At 45.7% G+C, this 21,021-nt stretch overlaps 1 protein-coding gene across 1 annotated transcript in view; it reads right to left on the bottom strand.

Moving 5' to 3' along the window:
- ADGRD2 (adhesion G protein-coupled receptor D2) overlaps positions 1-21,021 on the bottom strand; it is a 74,906-nt gene that overhangs the window by 1,103 nt on the left and 52,782 nt on the right. The window contains exons 21-27 of the mRNA XM_048512127.1: positions 19,797-19,912; positions 16,981-17,101; positions 12,544-12,585; positions 11,746-11,799; positions 8,696-8,849; positions 8,526-8,584; positions 5,619-5,649 (exon numbers count right to left, since the gene is read on the bottom strand). Coding sequence (XP_048368084.1) covers positions 5,619-5,649; positions 8,526-8,584; positions 8,696-8,849; positions 11,746-11,799; positions 12,544-12,585; positions 16,981-17,101; positions 19,797-19,912 — 577 coding nt within the window. The remainder of the gene's footprint in view (positions 1-5,618; positions 5,650-8,525; positions 8,585-8,695; positions 8,850-11,745; positions 11,800-12,543; positions 12,586-16,980; positions 17,102-19,796; positions 19,913-21,021) is intronic.

Genomic DNA, 21,021 nt, shown 5'->3' with positions numbered 1-21,021 from the left:
AGGATTAGCCACCAAATGGCAGTGACTCACTATGTGCTCAGACAAAGATCCTGTAATCGCTGACTTGGGAGATGCTGGGGACTGGAACCTGCGTCCCACTGAATACAAAGCAGAATTGCAGCACATAAGAACATAAGAACAAGCCAGCTGGCTAAAGCTGTATTATACCATAACAGACTGTTGGATCCTATTAGAATCCTATATTCTGAGCAGAAGCAGGTAGAGAAAGATCCTTCCCAGCACCACTGACTTTTAACTGGAAACGCTGTCAAGGACTGAGCCTGGGAGCTTCTTTGGATAGGCGAAGCTGGTGCTGCACCATTGCACCACAATCACTGCACAAGGGGTCTGACATAGCAAGTTGCTCACAAACTGTCAGAGGACTGCAGTAGAGTTAATGATACCTGGTGGTTAAACCTGAAATGAAATGGTGATCAGGAAAACCACCCATTTCAAATTTGGATGCAAACATTAAAACCATTTGTTGAAGGCTTTCACGGCCGGAATCACAGGGGGGCTGTGTGGTTTCCGGGTTGTATTGCCATGTTCTAGCAGCATTCTATCCTGACATTTCACCTGCATCTGTGGCTGGCATACGGCCACACAGCCCAGAAACCACACAGTACCCCATTAAAACCATTTATTTTCAAAGTACAATTATTGCTGCTGTTGGGCTCAGAATTGGTCATGCGTATGGACACACATATTTTAGAAAAGAAAATAGGTCGCAAACCTGGCAAGCTCATCCTGAACCTTTAGTTGCAAGACTGAGGACAGCAGGGTGTTCTGAATATTTCTCCATTTAGAATTTTAAGCATAAATTGCAAAGGAAAAACATGGCGACAACTCTGGAGTGCTTGGCTAGGGCATGAAATAAACAGAGCATTCAGGTTCTGCTCATCTTCTGAACTGCTGTCACACAGAACGAACAACACAAGGATTCTAAGAGGATACACCCACCCACCCCACCCCCACCCCCAATTTCTGCTAGCAAGACCCATCTAAGCACTCTGGTTTTCATCTGAAAGACAACTTTTAAAGGGCTCTTTGGCACGCCGCTGCTGAGACTCGTTGGAATGGCTTCCTAATACTCCTGGAGGTGCCCAGCTGTGGAAACCAGGAGGCACATGTTGCTATGCGTGGCTTAGCAACATACAAGATGTATTCAAAGTGGATAATGAAATTATCACAAGGAAACAATAGAGCGACACTCGAGAAGACGGGGGCCGAGGCGATCGCCTTCTTCGCCAAGATGAAAAAGACGCTACTTATTGTCTGTGCAAATATGTGACAACATCCCCCCGCACTTTCCAGGAGCCTCCCCTGCCCACATAATGGGGTGTAATGAATATTGACAGAAGATCATGTCTCCATAAAGGAAGCCAGAAACTCATTAGAGGTGTGTGTGTTTGGGGGAAACGAACATGTGGCCTCTTGTGTGGTGAATGGGGTCCAGGAGCTTTGAAGGGGGGGGGGTCCCTTAATATGGAGGGGAGAATAGAAGAACCTTCCAATACAAGCACCTTGTATTGTGCCAATCCTGGATGAACAATATGCCTGCCTTTCGTGTAAAATGGTAGTAGATATCCAGGAATAAAATTAAAATGATGTGTGTTCCTTTGCCCATTAATAGACGTGCGAAATAACGGATACTTTACAAACAAGTAGCTAATTTCCCTGCAGCTGTATCTATGCTTAATTTTTTTTTTTTTTTGGAATCACTGTTACTATTTTATTTTTTTTCACTGAAAATTTCATGCCTCTGTTGAAATGTCACCTTAGAAAAATAGTAGTGGAAATATAAGGGAAAAAAATAATCAGTGTCAGGGATCCCAATGAATAAATGCCACGTCTGCCTTCAAAACAGGAGTAAAAGAAGATTGCAATAAGAGAAGAAAAGGAAGAGAAAGAAGAAATTAGACTACTCTTTGCCTACCCAAAAGAGCAACTAAACCAGAAGAAATAATGAAGCCCAGTTTATAAATTCTAGTTACGATCAGATGCTGCTTAGCCATCTCAGTTAACCCCAGAAATTAACTCCAGAAAAGAAGGGGGGAAAAAAGACATTCAAGTTGCGGTTGCATGGGGTCTTATACGCAAGATATGGGAATATATCCTAGAAACGGGTATATGGAGTGTGGTGATGGAGTCCCATTATGTAGACACTGGAAAGATTAAACCCCTCCCCCTGATTGCCCCAGTTAGAATTGGGGCTCTTGGAGCCTTTTAAAAAATGCTATAACAATCTTCTCAGAGGCCCTCCAGCATAATGTTTATGTTGACACCTTAGAAAATTATGCAGCTATAGCTTTTAAATGTGCCTACCAGGAATGTGTACCAGGGAAAAAATGGCATTTTTCAGATCTGGAATATTAGGTGGAATCATTATTAAAATTCCAGATTATTTGGGTCACCAGTAGTTTCAGTATTCAGATTCAGTTTTCTCTCCAGGTTTTCTGAAATTATTTGGGTCCATTATTTCTTATGGGAAATCCTTCCAGGGGGCTGGAGCGTTCGATTTTTAAGACCCTGAACAAGATGCCCTCCAGCCATCTTCCTTTTTTTTTTATTACGGGGAAAAAGGTGCCATGATTTCTCCAGGACAAATAATAGCCAAACATACAAGAGCAAACAACCACTTACCAAGAGCCTCCCAATATGAACAGAACTAACAAGCCCTAAAGAGCTAACACCAAACACAGAGAATCTCAGCAGAGCCACAGGCCAACGTGGAAAGCCCAACATATCCAATTCAAAGCAGAGAACCCAAGGCAAACCAACTAAAGCCAGGGAAGTGAGTACGGCTCAACAGAACCAAAGTCAAAACACAGCAGCCAAGCAGAACCCAGGGCCAATGTGGTGGCACAAGCCCAACAGAACCGATGTCAAACAAGAGAATCCCAGCAGAAGCAACCTGGCAAGTTCCCCTGAATAAGTGATCCCATTTGCCTGCAAGAGCTGCCTCCCTTACCCCTCCTTCCTGTTCCTGGAAAACCTGCAGAAAGCAAAAAACAAAAACAAAACACACACACCCCAGGTTGGGAGCTTTAAAATGCATGCCCTGATATTCCCAAATATTTTTGCGAACATTCGGGATTGGGATGTTGCTATTCCAAGATTTCCAAATATTCATCAGGATCTCAAATATAGAGTCTCTCTCTCTCTCTGTGTGTGTGTGTGTGTGTGTGTGTGTGTGTGTGTCTCTCTCTCTCTGAGGACATCCTACTGCCTATCATTACATATAGAAGCATGTGATTGAAACAGAGACTGTAAAAACTGAACACATCACACGACACACGCCAGTTGAACTACTGGATTTACTGCCCAAGCCTAAACCCAGCTAAACCCACTGAGTTTAATTACTGCAGAAAGGTGTGGCTTTTATTTAGGACTGTACTGTTACTGCTCCAGATTATGCCCTGTGAATCAATTACTTTCCCCTTTATTTTAAACATGGAAATGTGTGAAAAATCTTCATCTATGAAACAAGCATTGAATGAAAATTTTGGAATTGGGGGAGAGGGACAGATCTTGCAGGGGAAAAAAAGTTCTTGCGGGGGAAAAAAAGGAATCCCACCTCTGCACCTATTTGCTGCTCCACGTGGCCAGGGTCTGGGCCAGAGTAACCAAGAAGAGGCAGTTTCCCTAGCAACAGAATCATGAGCTCAAAAAGGCCACGTACCACGATGAAAGCGCTGGTTTGTGGGGAGGAAGGCTGCACCACTAGATGGGGCAAACAAGCTTCAGAGGCAACAGCAGAGGTGGGATCCAACCAGTTCTCACCACTTCTCTAGAAGTGGTTACTAATTTTTACTGAATGCCGAGAAGGGGTTACTAAAGCAACCTCCCTGCCCAATAGGGACTGGAGGTGCATGTGTGCGGCGGCGCCACTGTTTGAATCCCACCACCATCGGAACCTGTTATTAAAATTTTTGGATCCCACCACTGGGCAACGGCCACTACCATTCTGGTGGAATGAACGCCCCAAAGCACAGGTCAATGTTTATGGAGAGCACCTTGCACTCTGCCTGAGAAATACCCAGGCTGGAAGGTTAATCTAGTGCAGGGGTAGGGAACCTGCGGCTCTCCAGATGTTCAGGAACTACAATTCCCATCAGCCCCTGTCAGCATGGCCAATTGGCCATGCTGGCAGGGGCTGATGGGAATTGTAGTTCCTGAACATCTGGAGAGCCGCAGGTTCCCTACCCCTGATCTAGTGGGACTCAATGACAGCCAAGCTCTCTGCATAAAGGTATTTTCCCTGCTCAGTGTTTTTGCTGTTAAGAAACATGAGGGGTAGTAGGGAAGATGACAAGACATGGGCATAGTCGTGCTTTTCCTTGCTTACTTGAAGCATCCAGAGCTGCTTGTTTTGCAGGCTCTCCTCTGTTGCACAACTTGCTTGGGGCATCTGGACTAGAGAGTGACCCCCCCCCCCCGTCCTCTGATTCTAAGCCAAACAAAGAGGCATCGGGCAGCTGCTTTCCTTATCCGAATGCCAGCCACAGCACTGCCCGTGTGTGTACCCACCAGAATTCTCTTCTCAGCACAGTATTGGGTTGATGTTTCAGATAAGAGAAGAATCCCGCTGCATCGCTAAGCAAGCTTGGGAACAAGCGGGCCCAAGTGGCGTGGAATTCATAAGCATGGCATTTCCCCTGCAACAGATGTGCAAAGGGATGCTCCCCCAGGCTAGCCAGCACAGTGGCTTCTCCACTCTCCCGGGGGCTGTGGCCTTGAGAACGTGGCCGCGGGGGCCCTGCTGAGCCATGCCTTGATGACCAAAGGAGACCCTGCGCAGAAAGCAACTTGACAATGCTGTGGTTTAGCAGGTGCGTCTTTCCCATAAAGTGACCGGGACACTTTTGCTTGTATTCTAAAAGGGGCTGCATTCTCCAGTGCTGTGTGTGCGTGGGAGGGAGGGAGGGAGGGAGGGAGGGAGGGAGGGAGCAGGTATGGAGAGTTGCTAGAGCTAAATAAAGCCACGAAGGGCATGGAGACAGAAGAGAGCAGGAGATGGCTCTCACACTTTGGAAAGACAGTGCTCATGCAGTGGTTGGAGCAAAATTGATTTGCAGCAGGCTCTGGCTCAACGAAGAGCAGAGCGAGGGAGGAAAGGGGAACATTTCTTTTTTGGGTAGTGCATGATGAAGTCATAGAGGCAGTGCTAGTCGTTAGCATGCCTTTCTGAATTAACCCTGCACAGGTTTTTTTTAAATCTCACAAACTCACACAGTGTGGTACAGTGGTTAAAGTATTTGATCCAACAGTCTCAGGTTCAAAAAACCCCACTCTGTCAGGGAAGCTCACTCAGTTTAGCTAACTTTACGAGGTTGTTTTGAGGGACAAATGAAGGTGCAGAGAACGATGCTGTCAGGTGTTTTGGGTCCCAATTGAGAAGAGAAAGTGGGATGTAGCTACCTAAATCAACAATAAACAAAACAATCTTTGTCTGAGCAAGTTTAAGTGCGGAAGGAATTTTAAGCATTGTGATTTTTAAGTACAAAGATATCGTCCCTTATTGTCAAAGAATAGAAAAATCTGGCATGACAGAACGTTCAGGAGACCAAGCAAACCTGGCAAAAGCTGCTAGCAAATAACAGAAGGAAAACAATTACCTGAAGATTTGAATGCAGTCAGTTGCACAGCCTGAAAGAAGAAGGAAAACAACACTAGCGTATCAGTAAAGGCTCGTAAATCCTGAGAGCTTCTAACATGTCTCCATTGCAGCTTACAGCTAGTCATAAAACTGATGCCTACAGCGAGACCATCTTCTAATGGCAAGAAAGACTTCTCACCCTGTCCATGGCCAATTGGCCGTACTGGCAGGGGCTGATGGGATTTGTAGTCCATGAACATCTGGAGAGCCGCAGGTTGCAGACCCCTGTACTAGCCTCTTAAGACCAGATTTGCTAAAATAAGTGCAATCTTTAGTCAGAAACCCCCATTCCACCTTCCAAGGTCACTGTAAAGACTCAGGCCTTTTCTGCACAGCACAGGTTGACCCCCACAACCATGCTTGAGATGACTTTGAACCCCACGTGGCTATGTAGCCACGAGGCGGGGACCTTTAAAAACCAGGAAGTGCGGCCAAAGTAAAGCACTTCCCAGGGCAGCCGTTCACTTGCGAGCAGCTGCAAAACGCTGTAAAATGAAAGAATCGCAAATAGCGCAATTCTCAAATAACCCATTTGGGGGGGGACGCGGGTCTCCCTCGCTTTAAGGGCAGGAGCCATGCAAAGTCCCCCCCCCATGGGTTTTTACTGGCATTATCCTGGGTTAGTTGGCCTGTGCAGAAAGGGCCTCAGTAATGCTAGAGACCAACCTGTAATTTAACTGAAACTGCTGCAGCTCAGCCCCTTGATGGTGAGACTGAAAAGCCTGCAAAACTGCTTCCTATCCTGTAAAATAGTCATTGTTCTTCTTTAATTCCTCCCCAGTCCACACTATGGAAGAATCAGCATGGCCCAAAGGTTGATTCTACTGTTTTAAACACATTTGCCTAAATAGTAAGGCTTGGTTGCCTTACTCTACTTTTTTTTTTGCTGTGTGTTGCCAGCAAGGCCACTAAGACTGATGATCAATTTCATGTCAATTTTGTTCTACATCTGCAAAAATGAGAGTTGCATGAAATTGACATACAATTTATGTAGCTCTGCCAAGGTCTACTCATCAAGCAAATAACTGGAAACTTTGGATAACCCCAAACTTTGCTGTAGCTCATGGCCCCTCACAGAGTATTTTCTCCTAAAAATGCATTTTATGACCAACATCTAACTTTTGAGAATTTTGTAGAAACAACACACATTTGGGAGGGCTTTCCACAGCAAGTTTGAGGGCTGAAAACAGGTGTAGCTTTCTTGCCTCTCCCTGTGGTTTGAGAAAACAGCCTAAGTATATAAGCAAGTAAACATGCTGGATTGGTTTTGTCTGAAGTCCAGAGTTTGGGCTGTACTAGGTCATTTTATTTGAGTGCCCTTTCAACACAGCCCAGGTGATATTGTGCGACTTTGACCCATCATCAAAGAAGAGAAGTTCTCCCAATTCAGAGTGCAGCTGATTCTATCTTTGCCTCTTCAGACCGGCAGAGGGAAACATAGTGGCCTTGGCATTTCAGAAATCCACCCCAATGTTAACAGCGCTGGAAAACTTAATCTCTTTAGCCTGCACCTGAGATTGGGTGCCCAGTAGCCTAGCAATGATGTAGATCCAACAGCTGGTCTCAGAGTGTGAATGACTGGCTACACTGTGCTCTCATTACCTGGAGGAGTTTTGCTACAGCTAATTCTACTCGAAAAGAGCCCCACATTGCTATGGACACATTCTCAGGTCTCCTCCCGGGATCAAAGCAGTGTTTATTTGGCTGGGAGGCAACTGGTGCCCTTGGATGTCGAGCAGAAGAAACAGGGCACAATCCCTTTCACAAGAAACCGGGATACACGTGGCAGAAACATAATCAAATGTTAAAAATATTCCCTATTTCACATGCTTCATTCAGACTACCCGGCTCGGAGTCTGCTGCTACCAACTGCAGCGCCGGGGGAAACAATGAGTGAGCCGCTCTCAGTCAAACCCAGCTATAGAAAGAAACGCCAGCCCTTCAATAACGCTCTTGCTTTGGGGATGGCTCAGTAGCCATGACCTTTGCTGCTTTTTGCTAGCTTGTTGTCTCAGCTCTTCAGGCTCTTTGGAAGAATGCCTGGTTTGCATTTGTTTGTTTTCCCCCCTTACATTCAAATGTGCTTGGTGTACATCGAAAAACAAAACAAACTTCCGTCTGAGAAGCCGCTGGTCTGAAACTCACAATGCTGAGCAGACGGGAGGAAGGAAAAGTTTCTTTCTTCCTACAGGGTGAACACAGACAGAGAGCTGAAATGGGGGATTCAAGGATCAAAAGAACCTGTCTTGGAGTGGGGGGATCCACACAGGGCTAGAGTTAGCACTAGTGAGTCCAAAACTGAAATAGTACATGCAAACCTAACCCAGGCTGTTTCTGCACAGTCCAAATATCCCGGGATGGGCAAGTGAAATATCCTGGTATCCAGGCAAGTTTTCTGCACGGTTCCCAGTTGTAAAGCGGGCCTGCTCCGGTGTTGCCCTGTGATATTTCCCTTAGCCCGGGATTTTCAAAAATCGCCAAATTGGTGATCTTTTTCAAATATCCCAGGGTGACCCTGCTGGCGTGCAAACACCACGGGAGAAGGAACAGTTTATTTTTCCCGCCTTGTTGCTCTGGGTCAACCAATCAAGAGGGATGCAAATACAAAATACCCGGGCTCATGCGGAACAAACTGGAGTATTACCTCACAGTCCTAACTTGGCTCCTAGAAAGAATCGGGCAGCTGTGCGAAGGGAGAAACTGGGATAAAATAGACCCAGGTTAAAAAAACCGGTGGTACACAAGTATAATTTTGCCATGTGTAAACGACTCCAGATCATAGTGAATGTTGAGTTCCAGCTTCCTGCTTTGAGCCAGTAGGTGGCACTCTAATTCTCAGCTACCCAGGAGGGAATTATGTACATACCGGTCTCTCTGCTGATATAACTGAGGAAATCCCCATGGGGAGTTTGGCACTCAAGTTCCCTATATTAGGAAGAAATGAGCATCAGGTGAGATAGGAAGCATGAGCAAAGACACACTTATTGCTCAGAAAAGCATCCAGTTCGGAGAGCTGAGGAAAGGTTATCTCCATACCTTTGTTGCTGATGCTCTTGTGGCTGATGTCCACTGAAGGGGCTTTCTCTACAGGAGCAGAGGCAGTGCTCTCTGGCATGGAAGGCCGGGACCTGCCCATCTCCCAGGATGTGTTTCTTGGACTTGACAGATAATTGATGGGGTGGGAGCAGTTCTGAAATGACAAGGCAGTTGAACAGTACCCGTAGAGTCTGTCCTGAACCTTGGAAACCATCCACATCTGCCAACCAGCTGGATCTTGCTCCCCATTTATGCTACAGAGGACTTTTGCATGCCAGTGGAAGACTCTGGAGCAACAAAGGGGCTTTTCAAAAGGACCTCAACCTTTGCAGTTCAGGAAATTTGTGGAGCAAAGCCATTGCCGTGGGGCAGCTCCAGAGCAGAAATGTGGCAGCCACACTGCAGCACTGAGGGCTGTGGGGAACTCCCGATTGTATGAAGGCATTCCCTGTGCCAACAGAGGGACAATTTCGGTGTGCAAAAACAGCCCTTGACTGCCAGTGGACCATTTGAAGGTTTAAAAAAAAAATCAATTGTAAATGTATCTCTTTTCCAACTATCAATTCAAAATACTACTACAAAAAAACCCAATTTATATGTGACTACTCTACAATTCCCAACTATCTGGCAGCACTATCATGCTTACCTCTTTTGTGGACTTACTACACAATCCGCACTTCAAGATGAGGCAGGGCACAGAGTTTCTAAGACTGTGCCTTTTCTAATGGCAGGTGACCTGTTGTATGTTTGAATGCTTTCTCTGGCACAACACGCGCTTTGCAGACTGAAAATCATGTTATGTATTGCTGCCCCCTTCATAACGGGCCAGAACGAAGTTTCTCTCCACTCTATTGATGGGCTCAGAGTGCTGGACAGACCAGCAGAAGACTGTTTATCTGTTAAACCAGTGGTGGTGAACCTATGGCACAGGTGCCAAAGGTGGCACTCAGAGCCCTCTCTGTGGGCACAGGCAAACAGAGTGCCCCCACCCCTGCACACATCTAGGCTGGCCTGGGCTGTTAGGCTCAATGATTAACATTAAACCCAAGACCTACTTTTGTGGAAACAGTGTTGGTAACCATGTTCAGCGCTGTTAAACCCCACTGATTTTCATGCAATGAACTAAAGTACCTGGGAGTAAGCTCGGTTGCTGGAAATGGGGCTTGCTTCTGGGTAAACCCTCCCAGGGTTGTGATTCACCCATTGGAAGAGTTGCACGGTTGCTTCAAAGCAAAGCCACCGACGACCATCAAGCTTACTCCTGAGTAACGCACACCTCGGAGCCAAACGTTTTTTCTAAACTAAAACCTCAGTATTCAGGTTAAATTGCCTTGTTGGCACTTTGCGATAAATAAGTGGGTTTGGGGTTACAATTTGGGCACTCGGTCTCAAAAAGGTTCGCCATCACTGTGTTAAACAATGAATCCAGGGATGCTCTAGAGCAAACGGCCAGGTTTTTATGCATGGTCATAAACAAACGATCCTAATTTCTGTTCTGTATTTTATCCTGTATTTTATCCTTTATTTAAAATTCTGTAACATATGCCATTAAAGGTTATCCATCCATCCATCCATCCATCCATCCATCCATCCATCCATCCATCCATCCATCCATCCATCCATCCATCCATCCATCCATCCATCCATCCATCCATCCATCCATCCATCCATCCATCCATCCATCCATCCATCCATCCATCCATCCATCCATCCATCCATCCATCCATCCATCCATCCATCCATCCATCCATCCATCCATCCATCCATCCATCCATCCATCCATCCATCCATCCATCCATCCATCCATCCAGAAAACCAGTGAGCTGGAACTCTCTTCTCAACATGATATACATTGTCCTTGGGCAGCAAGCTTTTAATATTGGGGATATCCAGACTGTTCACACCTCGGTATTATGCCCCTGTAGGAATTCTACCCCAATGATTTCTCTGCACATTCAGCTCAGCCCTATGGGTGAGGTGTGAGCTTCCTATTTGGCTGGGACCTAGCAAGAGAACACACACAAATGTGGTTTTCCCACCTCGACCCTTTTTGTTCAAAACAGAAACCAGAGGCTCCCAGTTAGATCTGTGGAACAGTAGTTAACAGTCCTGGGCTAGGATCTGGGAGAGCCAGGTTTGAATCCCTACTCTGCCATGGAAGCTTGCTGGGTGCATTCATTGAAAATGCTGGGGGGAAGAATTAGGACTAATTAGGACTAATAAAAGGAAACACTTCTTCACGCAACGTGTGATTGGTGTTTGGAATATGCTGCCACAGGAGGTGGTGATGGCCACTAACCTGGATAGCTTTAAAAGGGGCTTGGACAGATTTATGGAGGAGAAGTTGATTTGTGGCTACCAATCTTGATCCTCCTTGATCTGAGATTGCAAATGCCTTAACAGACCAGGTGATCGGGAGCAACAGCCGCAGAAGGCCATTGCCTTCACATCCTACATGTGAGCTCCCAAAGGCACCTGGTGGGCCACTGCGAGTAGCAGAGAGCTGGACTAGATGGACTTTGGTCTGATCCAGCTGGCTTGTTCTTATGTTCTTATGTTCTTATGGGTGACTCTGGGCAAGACACACAATTTCAGCCTAACCTGCTTCATTCACATGGTTGTTGTGAGGATTAAATGGAAGTAAGAAGAACAGCATAGACAGCTTTGGGTCTCCATTAAGGTAAATAAATGAAGTCAGTAAATTAACTTTGAAGAGAACCAGAAGGCCAAAGTCAGCCATCTGTTTAGCAAGAAAATTACTTCAAAAAGTGATCAGATCAGCAGTTTGGACCACAGATTTGGAGGATAAGAGACAAGCTGGGAAGTGATAGGTCCCCACATTGTGATTGTCAAGATTTAAGTTCCTGTTATATATTCTGAGCTTTTAACTCCTGTTGTTTTCAATATGCCTAAATGGTTAAATATTTCAATGTGCATTATGGTGGTTGTTTCTTATAAATATGTCATAAGCTGCTCTGAATGCTAGGAAAAGCAACTGTAAACACAGATAGGTACACCGGCACCCCCCCCCGTGCCTCTCTGATACCCACCGTGAATGAGAGAGCTTTCTTCTTCTCCTTCATCCGCTGGATGGCATTTTGCACCTGCAAGTTGAGGTGAAGAAAGCACAAGTTGAGGTGAAGAAAGCACAAGAAAGCAGCACACCCCTCATCTCCCTCCAGTGCTCCCAAGAAAAAAATAGAGGAGGGAAAACATGACAGCAATTGGTCATGCCCACCAATCTGGTTTAGCCGTGATCAAAGGATCTTTTTGACAGTCACTGCGCAAAGTGGACGTGGATTGTCTCAGAGATGGCCTCTGAAAGCTTGCTTGAGACTTGACACTGAGCCCGCCACCTGCTGGACCCATTCAGACAACCACATCCCACACTGTTTCCACCCCCTACAGACTACAGAGGAGATTACAAGGAAAGACAGAAGTCCCCAAGCTTGGCTTTTGGCGAGTTCTGGGGGAAGAACTATGTTAGCTATACAGATTCTCTTCTCAAAACAGCCCGCTCCTATACTGCCTTATAATGTGAGCAGGGCACCTACAAATATACGCCTGCCTGTTTTGCACCTCTTATTCTATTTCTGCGTATTGTCAGGAGAGAAGAAATTCCGGAGCAACGCAGAGCACTGAAACCTCTTCCTCCAACAGTGGGGACTTTGGCTCTGAGCCCCTTCTGGCTGCTTAGTGCTGCCCACAGGTTCTCGAACTTGTTTCCGAAACCCTGAGGACCAGCATCAGGGAATCAGCTGCGATTCTCTGATGTTGATCCTGCCCAAGGACAGAGCACCCAATGAGTACAAGAGTGCTGCAGTTCCAGCCACAGACTCCGATCTTACCTCACTGTTGTAGATTGCATAGACCAAGAATATATAGAGACCCTGCAAAGGAACACACACATCAATATATATGCAAACAAAACAAAACAAAACACATTTTCATTAAGCAGCCAGTCCAACACTGTTGCTTTGTCATCCTGGCAGGATTCAGGGAATAAGGGGAGCTAAACTTTCATGCTGTTATTCGGTTATAATTGCAGACGGAAAAATGTTTCTCCAAGTAGTTTCTTTTAGGATTGGTAAACAGTTCAGTAGGCTGGTCACACATTTGAATGCCGCTAAACTTTTAATTCCATAAAAAGAATGTCATTGTATAGGTGCAAAATGAGAATACATTTAAAAGCTGCTGCTGATTAAAGGGTTTTTTTTTGGGTTTCATTGTTCCAAGAAAGTTAATGGTTAGGAAAGCATTAGGCCAATATCTGACCTGCCAATTCCCAGTTTCTTAAAACCAGGGATCCTTTCATTGCTCTGGCACCTCAGATCCACCATAAAGGTATAAAGAGGATTACCCCTCAAATGGCCCTGAATCTGCAAATATGGACCATGTGAAAGGATGAAAATGTTGGTTTTCTGACCAAGTCAGAAGCAGACAGGCTTTTTTTTAAACAGTTTGGTCAGGATTCACTGGACTAAACTTGGTTTCCCTGATTTTTTAAAAATAAAGGAGAGCCTGTTTGGGCTTAAAACAGTGCTCTGTGTGATGGGAGGGTTCCTGCCTCCCATGGGCATTTTTCTAGAACATAAGAAAGAGCCTGCTGGATCAGACCAGAGTCCATCTAGTCCAGCTCTCTGCTACTCGCAGTGGCCCACCAGGTGCCTTTGGGAGCTCACGTGCAGGAGGTGAAAGCAATGGCTTGCTGCTGCTGCTGCTGCTCTTGAGCACCTGGTCTGCTAAGGCATTTGCAATCTCAGATCAAGGAGGATCAAGATTGGTAGCCATAGAGCGACTTCTCCTCCTCCATAAATCTGCCCAAGCTCCTTTTAAAGCTATCCAGGTTAGTTGCCATCACTACCTCCTGTGGCAGCATATTCCAAACACCAATCACGTGTTGCATGAAGAAATGTTTCCTTTTATTAATCCTAATTCTTCCCCCCGGCATTTTAGTATTGTGAGAAAGAGAGAAAAATCTCTCTCTGTTGACATTTCTACCCCATGCATAATTTTATAGACTTCAAACATATTCCCCCTCAGACGTCTCCTCTCCAAACTAGAGTATTTGGGAGCTAGTCCCAAACGTGGCAGCCTCTCCTCATAAGGAAGGTGCTGCAAAACAGCACAGGTGAAGTTATTTCACTGTCTGTGCTGCTCCACATGGAGGACTCTGTACTTGTGAAACAGCAAAAATATGGGAAAAACTGTCCCCCAGTTCTGTTTCGACATCAGGAGAGCTCATCCTCTCTCAGCAGAAGAATTCAAAGTCCATTTGGGCTATGCTTCATTTTTAAAAAGCCATTCTCCCCAAGCTGTTGTGTGGCTGCAGGGAACCTGAATTGGGAGCAGGTACTCTTTAAACATAAGAATGTCTAATTTGGCCTTGAAGCTTCAACAGAAAGGTTCCTGCGACTTTGATTTCAGGAGTATCTGCATCCTTAGTTCCATGGGAATGTTGATAGTTCCATGGGAATGTCAACTCAATGCATGGCAGTTGTGAAAAAGGCAAACTCTATGCTGGGGATAATTAGGAAAGGAGTTGATAATAAAACTGCAAGGATTGTCATGCCCTTATATAAAGCAGTGGTGCGACCGCACTTGGAGTACTGTGTTCAGTTCTGAGTAAGCAGCACATCTCAAAAAAGGGATGTTATCGAGAAAGAGATAGAAAGCGATGCAGAAGGAATAGCGAGGATGATTGGACTTCCTTATGAGGAGAGGCTGCAGCGTTTGGGACTCTTTAGTTTGGAGAGGAGACGTCTGAGGGGGGATATGATTGAAGTCTATAAAATTATGCATGGGGTAGAAAATGTTGACAGAGAGGGTAAATTTTTCTCTCTTTCTCACCACACTAGAACCAGGGGGGCATTCATTTGAAGAAATGCTGGGGAAGAATTAGGACTAATAAAACATAAACACTTCTTCACTTGGCGATGTGATTGGTGTTTGGAATATGCTGCCACAGAGGAGGTGAGGTGATGGCCACTAACCTGGATAGCTAGCTTTAAAAAAGGAGCTTTGGACAGATTTAAGGAGAAGTCAATCTATGGCTACCAATCTTGATCCTCCTTGATCTCAGATTGCAAATGCCTTAGCAGACCAGGTGCTCAGGAGCAGCAGCAGCAGCAGAAGGCCACTGCTTTCACATCCTGCATGTGAGCTCCCAAAGGCACCTGGTGGGCCACTGCGAGTAGCAGAATGCTGGACTAGATGGACTCTGGTCTGATCCAGCAGGCTAGTTCTTATGTTCTTATGTTCTTATCCAGTCTTGAACCTGTGTCATGGCACCAGTCCAGCCATCTTGAAAATGTAGGAAGCAAAGAAGGAGGTTTGGCAGATCAGACAGAAATCTTCAATCCTCCAGAACAGTCCAGTTACCACCAAGTTCAGTAGAATCAAAAACAATCTGGGTCCTGGAACATTATTGGATTAGAAAGGTCGCCATCTAGAGGCCTCAAGCTGGCAAAGCAGCCCTGAGTTTGACTACAAGGCTGAAAAATAGTCACCATAAGTCAGGGATCTGCAACCTGCGGCTCTCCAGATGTTCATGGACTACAATTCCCATCAGCGATTTGTAGTTCATGAACATCTGGAGGGCCGCAGGTTGCAGACCCCTGCCATAAGTCAACTGTAACTTGATGACAAAAAAAAACTTGCAAGGGATAGGAGACTGCTTCTAGATCCACATATAAAAGCCCTTCTGCATCAGACTGGTCTGCCTGTTCCACCATCCTGTTTCCAACAGGGACCATCCAAGTTGAATTCAGGAAGTCTCCATGCAGGCTTAGCAAAGCCTGCTTATCCACCCTCTCCTGGCATTTGCTTCACCTTCCAGCATTCTGCACATAAGAGACTCCGTTTCAGGGGTCTGCAACCTGCGGCCATGCTGGCAGGGGCTGATGGGAATTGTAGTCCATGAACATCTGGAGAGCCGCAGGTTGCAGACCCCCATTATGCTGACAGAAGTGAATCCCAAAAATTCATTAAGTGAGGTACGGATCAGAAATTATTTTATCAGTTTCATTTTATCAGTCATTGAATCCACTGCTCTCACATTACATAGACAGAACAATCCTCTCTTCTCAGAGTCCTTTCTTGAGACACAAAAGAAAACCCCAGGAATTGATAACAGGATGCCTTCAGGCTCACCCCTCTACAGGAATTGTGTAGCCTGCCCTCCTCTTTGCTGGGAACGGCCCTTAGATCTCACTTTTCCTAATCAGATTTCCCATCACTAAATCATGGTTCAAGAGCAGCTGTTCCAAATTTACACTCTTGTATTTCTCCTTTGCTCTGGGAGGGATTCACTTCCTGGGGTGTTTTTTTCTCTCTCTCTTTTTCGCTATCGCAAAGCTTTGCACTCTAATTGTGGCCAACTATGAAACAAACCTTACTCCTACACAACCCAAGGAGAGGGATGTACACCCCAGTGTTGACATCACACTCAGTGCAGATGGGGAGGGTAATTAGAACAACCCCTCCACTGTTTCCTCCTGTCGGTAAGCTGGCATTCATGTGTGCACCTGGGCCTTATCAAGGAGCAGGGGTGGGGGTGGGGGGTGGGGATTGCTTCTTTTGGCAATTCACACACATGATTTTTTTTCTCTTGATTTTATTTTCCTGTCTTTCCTTGGAGTATTTGCTGGATGAAGAGTGCAGTCCTGATCGCCTCTCTGTCGCCAGTGCCCCTTCGCAATCTAGAAGAGAGCTTATTTATTCTTCGGGTATTTCTCTTCTGAAAACAACAGGCTAAGGGCTGCTTTCCAGTTTGAAGGAGGCAAGCTGAGTGGGTGTGCAGATTAAGAGAGGAACACAGGTGTCACTTGCCCAAGTGCAAAGTAAACAAGGGGCAAAAGGGGTTATTGCAGGATGCTCCAAGCTGAGCTAAAGCAGAGGAGGAATTGCCACTGAACAAGGGCGGATGGTACCCAGAAAGGACAGATGTCGTCAGTGTCTACTCTGCTGGATTGAGTTGAAAGATGCAAGGGGCAATTCTGCACCCAAAAAATCTCTCAAACCATTTGCAAAAAGGAAGCTGCAGAAGCTCAAATAAACTCTCTCCCTCTGACCTCCACTCCAGTCCCCAGATTTAAGAAATGGCTGTTATGATAACAAAAGTCACTTTGCATGAGCTCAGAGGAAAGCCAATCTTGGCTTCTTTAAGGTGGAGTTTGCAGCCTGGAAACTGGTTCTGGGGTTCCATCCTGTTTAAGACAACCTCAAATGAAACCAGGAAGAAACTGTCTCCTTGGAATGCAGCCCTGTCCTGGAGCAAGACTCACCTGGAGGGAATTCAGAACAATGAAGATGTAGGCCCAGGTGATGCTGAGGTGCACCAGGACACCGCACACCCAGGTAAGACCAAGGACGGGCAGCAGCACCAGGACAGGCTTGGCGGTTGCCCTAGCAAATGACCAGAGGAAGGAGGGGAAAAACACAACATTAGCTTGACTGCATCCACAACCAACTATAGGTAAGGGCGTTGCATTTGCACCCCTCAAGGCACATTCTATTGCTGAAAATCAAATGTATGCAGGTCGACAATGTATTTTGGAGGCTGCTTGTGCTTAAATAGACCTCTCAGACCTGCTCCAAGGCTGATATATGGGGGTTTGGTTTTATCCCAAATGTGGGACTTGGAGACACTTTTTCTTACTTTACTCAGACTGGGGAGGGGGGACATTCCCCCAAGCTAGTAAGCCCTGAGTTGGTGTTGATCTAATGAAATGCAACTGATGAGGCAAACCTGAACACTTCAACAAGGAAGAGAAGCCAAAACAGATGCTCCTCTGCCTGCTGATAGTGCGGGTGTAGGCCATGCTAGCCACCATCTTCCCTTTCCTTTTGTTTACAAACAGGGCTGAGCTCAAGAGGAGGGCTGTGACAACACCAGGCAGGGAAACATACCACCTTCTCCCCTCCTCTGTGGGCCTGTGACCATTAGATGTCATCCTGCCCTCCAATGCCAAGCTATGTCTGCAAATTTACTAGCATTTATTTATGCAACTGCAGGAACAATCTCTGGTGCTTGCAAAGTGGCGCCGGCTTAACAGCAACAAGAGATTTTTGTTCCGGCAGCTTTATCAGAGTTTAGGGAAAGGTCCTAAAAGACGGAGTGATATGGAGGTGACTGAACGCAGGGAAGGCTTCTGAACAGAGGCAGAGCTCCAAGCCAGGATTAGGCTTCCCAGAGAGGGACAAGAAGCAATTGCTTCGGGTTGCAAAATCCTAGGTCAGACATTTCCCTACGTGCAACGGGCACCACTGCAACAGGAAGGGGGTCATTTTGCCTTTGCCTTTTCCAAGATATGCAAACGTTCTTAGGCAGCACCATCAGGGAAGTTCCTCCTGATTCCAACGGCCAAAGTGACTAACTAGCTTGGCGGCTGCAGGGATAAATCTGAAAATGTACTGTGTGGGTCTCAGAGGGACACTGGGAGACAAGGGACTCACTCACCACAATGGTCAGACAAGGGACTCACTCACCACAATGGTCAGGGGTGAGTGCATGTATATATTTGCTCTCTTGCTTATCTGTATATCCCAAACCGGTACAACTTGCAAAAGGTGCCACAGCAAAGCTTCCAAAATGTCAGAAATGAAAACAGGGACATGCTTGCAGCACCACAATTCTTACCCCAATCATAATTGTCTCATCTCCTCCGACCTTCGTGCAATTACTCTGCAATGCCCTCCGTTTCACTGCTTTAAAAGCCGGAACTGCGTTTGTTCTTTTGGTGAACAATGTTAGGCTCATTCTGCACATGCAGAATAATGCACTTTCAAACTGCTTTCAATGCTCTTTGAAGCTGTGCGGAATGGCAAAATCCACTTGCAAACAGTTGTGAAAGTGGTTTGAAAACGCATTATTTTGCATGTGCAGAAGGGGCCATAGAAAAACAGCTATCTGACCATACGCTATCATGGTTCAAAATCTGTCTTAGTGTCTACAGCATGTTCAAAGGTGTCTGCCTGAACATAAAAATGCAAAATCACCCACGTGGGATCAGACCAATGGTCCACTTGCTCCAGCAACTTGTTTTATACCGTGGCCAACCAGTATCACAGAAGGCCTACAAGCAAAACACACAGACCTTGTTGCCTTACCCAGCAGTGATATTTAGCAGCATACTGCTGCTGTTGAACATGGAGGTTCTGTTTAGCCACTGTGCCGCTGATAGACCTATCTCCCATGAATTTGTCTAAATCTAACTATCTTAGTGGTCACAGCTGTGGTTTGGGGCAACAAAATCCACAAGCTAATTTTTCCTTGAATAATGATACACTGTGAATTTCTGCAACCCTAACACTGGTTGTTGCAGGTCCTTCACTAGGAAGTGGCATTCATGATGTCTCACAATACCCAGGAAGATCCTGCACAATGGTTGTAGTACACCAGCATAAATCTGTGCATTGTTTGCACGTGAATTACTGCCTGTGAACTGTTCACCTCTATCATTTCCCTTTCTGCAAAGCGTCTCCAAGAAGCCCTTTAATACCTTCACCTGCTATTTCTTCCACACATAGTACTGGATATTCTAGCGTCCCACTTATCACTCCAATCTACCTTAACATTGTATTGTCGAAGGCTTTCATGGCCGGATTCAACTGGTTCTGGTGGGTTTTCTGGGCTGTGTGGCCATGGTCTGGTGGATCTTGTTCCTAACGTTTTGCCTGCATCTGTGGCTGTGATACATCTCTGAAGATACACCAGCCACAGATGCGAACTAGGAATAACGCTAAGATCCCTGAACCCACTGACTCCATCAGAACCTCAATACTGCTAACATTTCCTTTTCATCCTTAAAGAGTCAGAATTGGTTCTGTACTGACCCATTTTTGCTCAAGAGCTGGAGTTTGCAGAGTCCTGAACCCTGGGAGTTCTATGTCAGAATCTCTCTCTTTTCAAAACAAGGTATCTTATTTATTTAATTTATATCCCATCCTTTCCCTGTAGGGCTTATTAGGTATGTTGCTCCCTGATTTGAACCATGGCATGAGGGGAGGTGGTCTTCAGTCTCCCGCTGCACCACTGTCTTCATCTAAACTGGTCCCATGGTTGCTAGATGCCCTGTTGTCAAAAACCTGTCTGACTTACCAGATCTGGATACCGATCTGCTTCTCCAGGCTGCTGTTGGGCGTCAGCATCCTTGAGCGCCGCCGTGCGCTGGAGACCGTGACCATCACCACCCGAAAAAGCACAAAGGTGTTCACCTGCAAGGGATGGCAGCACAGTTCTAGATCTGGCCCTATGACAGTCAGGGAAGCAACCCCCGAATCCTCCTCTGCAGGGAAAATGCAATTACCACGACCACAACAGTGAACACTGATATGGCATTCTAAGTGTGTCACTAAATTGGATGGCTCCTTCTTGGTGGAATAGCCAGAACGAACAAGGCAGGAAGGCTCCAATGCTTTGATCATTCTGTAAAATGCATAAAACCAAATTGGATCCGGAGGATTTGAAAAAAAAGTAATAAAAGCACTGTAGTTTTAATGCCTGAAAAAATTAGGCAATTTCTTTTGTCCCATTTGCGTTGTTTTTTAGATGTATTTGTATACTCCTTGTTTTCTAATTTTTTATTACACTGTTTGTTACAGTTACTATGGCTCATTCCGCACATGCAGAATAATGCACTTTTAAACTGCTTTCAGTGCTCTTCGAAGCTGTGCGGAATAGCAAAATCCACTTGCAAACAGTTGTGAAAGTGGTTTGAAAACTCATTATTTTGCGTGTGTGGAAGGGGCCTTTGTCTCTGTGTGTTAAGTGCTGTCAAGTCACTTTCGACATATGGCAACTCTATGCGTTAATAACCTCCAAAACGTCCTATCATGAACAGCTTTGCTCAGGTCTTGCAGTCTGAGGACTGCGGATTCCTGGACTGAATCAATCCATCTCGTGTTGGTTCTTCATCTTTTTTTGCTGCCTTCAACTTTTTCTAGCAACAGGTACTATACTGAGCTCTACTGCGTTATTTTCAAATTCCGTTGCCCACCTTGAGTCTCAACAAGAAAGGCAGATATATATTCACACGTATATACCCTACATATATCTCAGTTACGTGATTAATTATACCAGAGATCTCTGTGCACATGGAGAGCACCTCTCTACCTCCACAAAGCAGAAGAGGAGTTTGGATTTATACCTCACCTGTCTCAACCGTAAGGAGTCTCAAAGCATTTTACAAACACCTTCCCTTCCTTCCCCACACCTTGTCAGGTAAGTGGAGCTGAGAGAGTTCAGAGGGAACTGCAACCAGTCCAAGATCATCCAGCAGGCTTCATGTGGAGGAGGGGGGAAACAAATACAGTTCGCCAGATAA

Source organism: Sphaerodactylus townsendi, linkage group LG12 (genome assembly GCF_021028975.2).
Source record: "Sphaerodactylus townsendi isolate TG3544 linkage group LG12, MPM_Stown_v2.3, whole genome shotgun sequence".
Taxonomy (NCBI): domain Eukaryota; kingdom Metazoa; phylum Chordata; class Lepidosauria; order Squamata; family Sphaerodactylidae; genus Sphaerodactylus; species Sphaerodactylus townsendi.
This window is presented reverse-complemented; position numbering and strand designations above follow the sequence as displayed.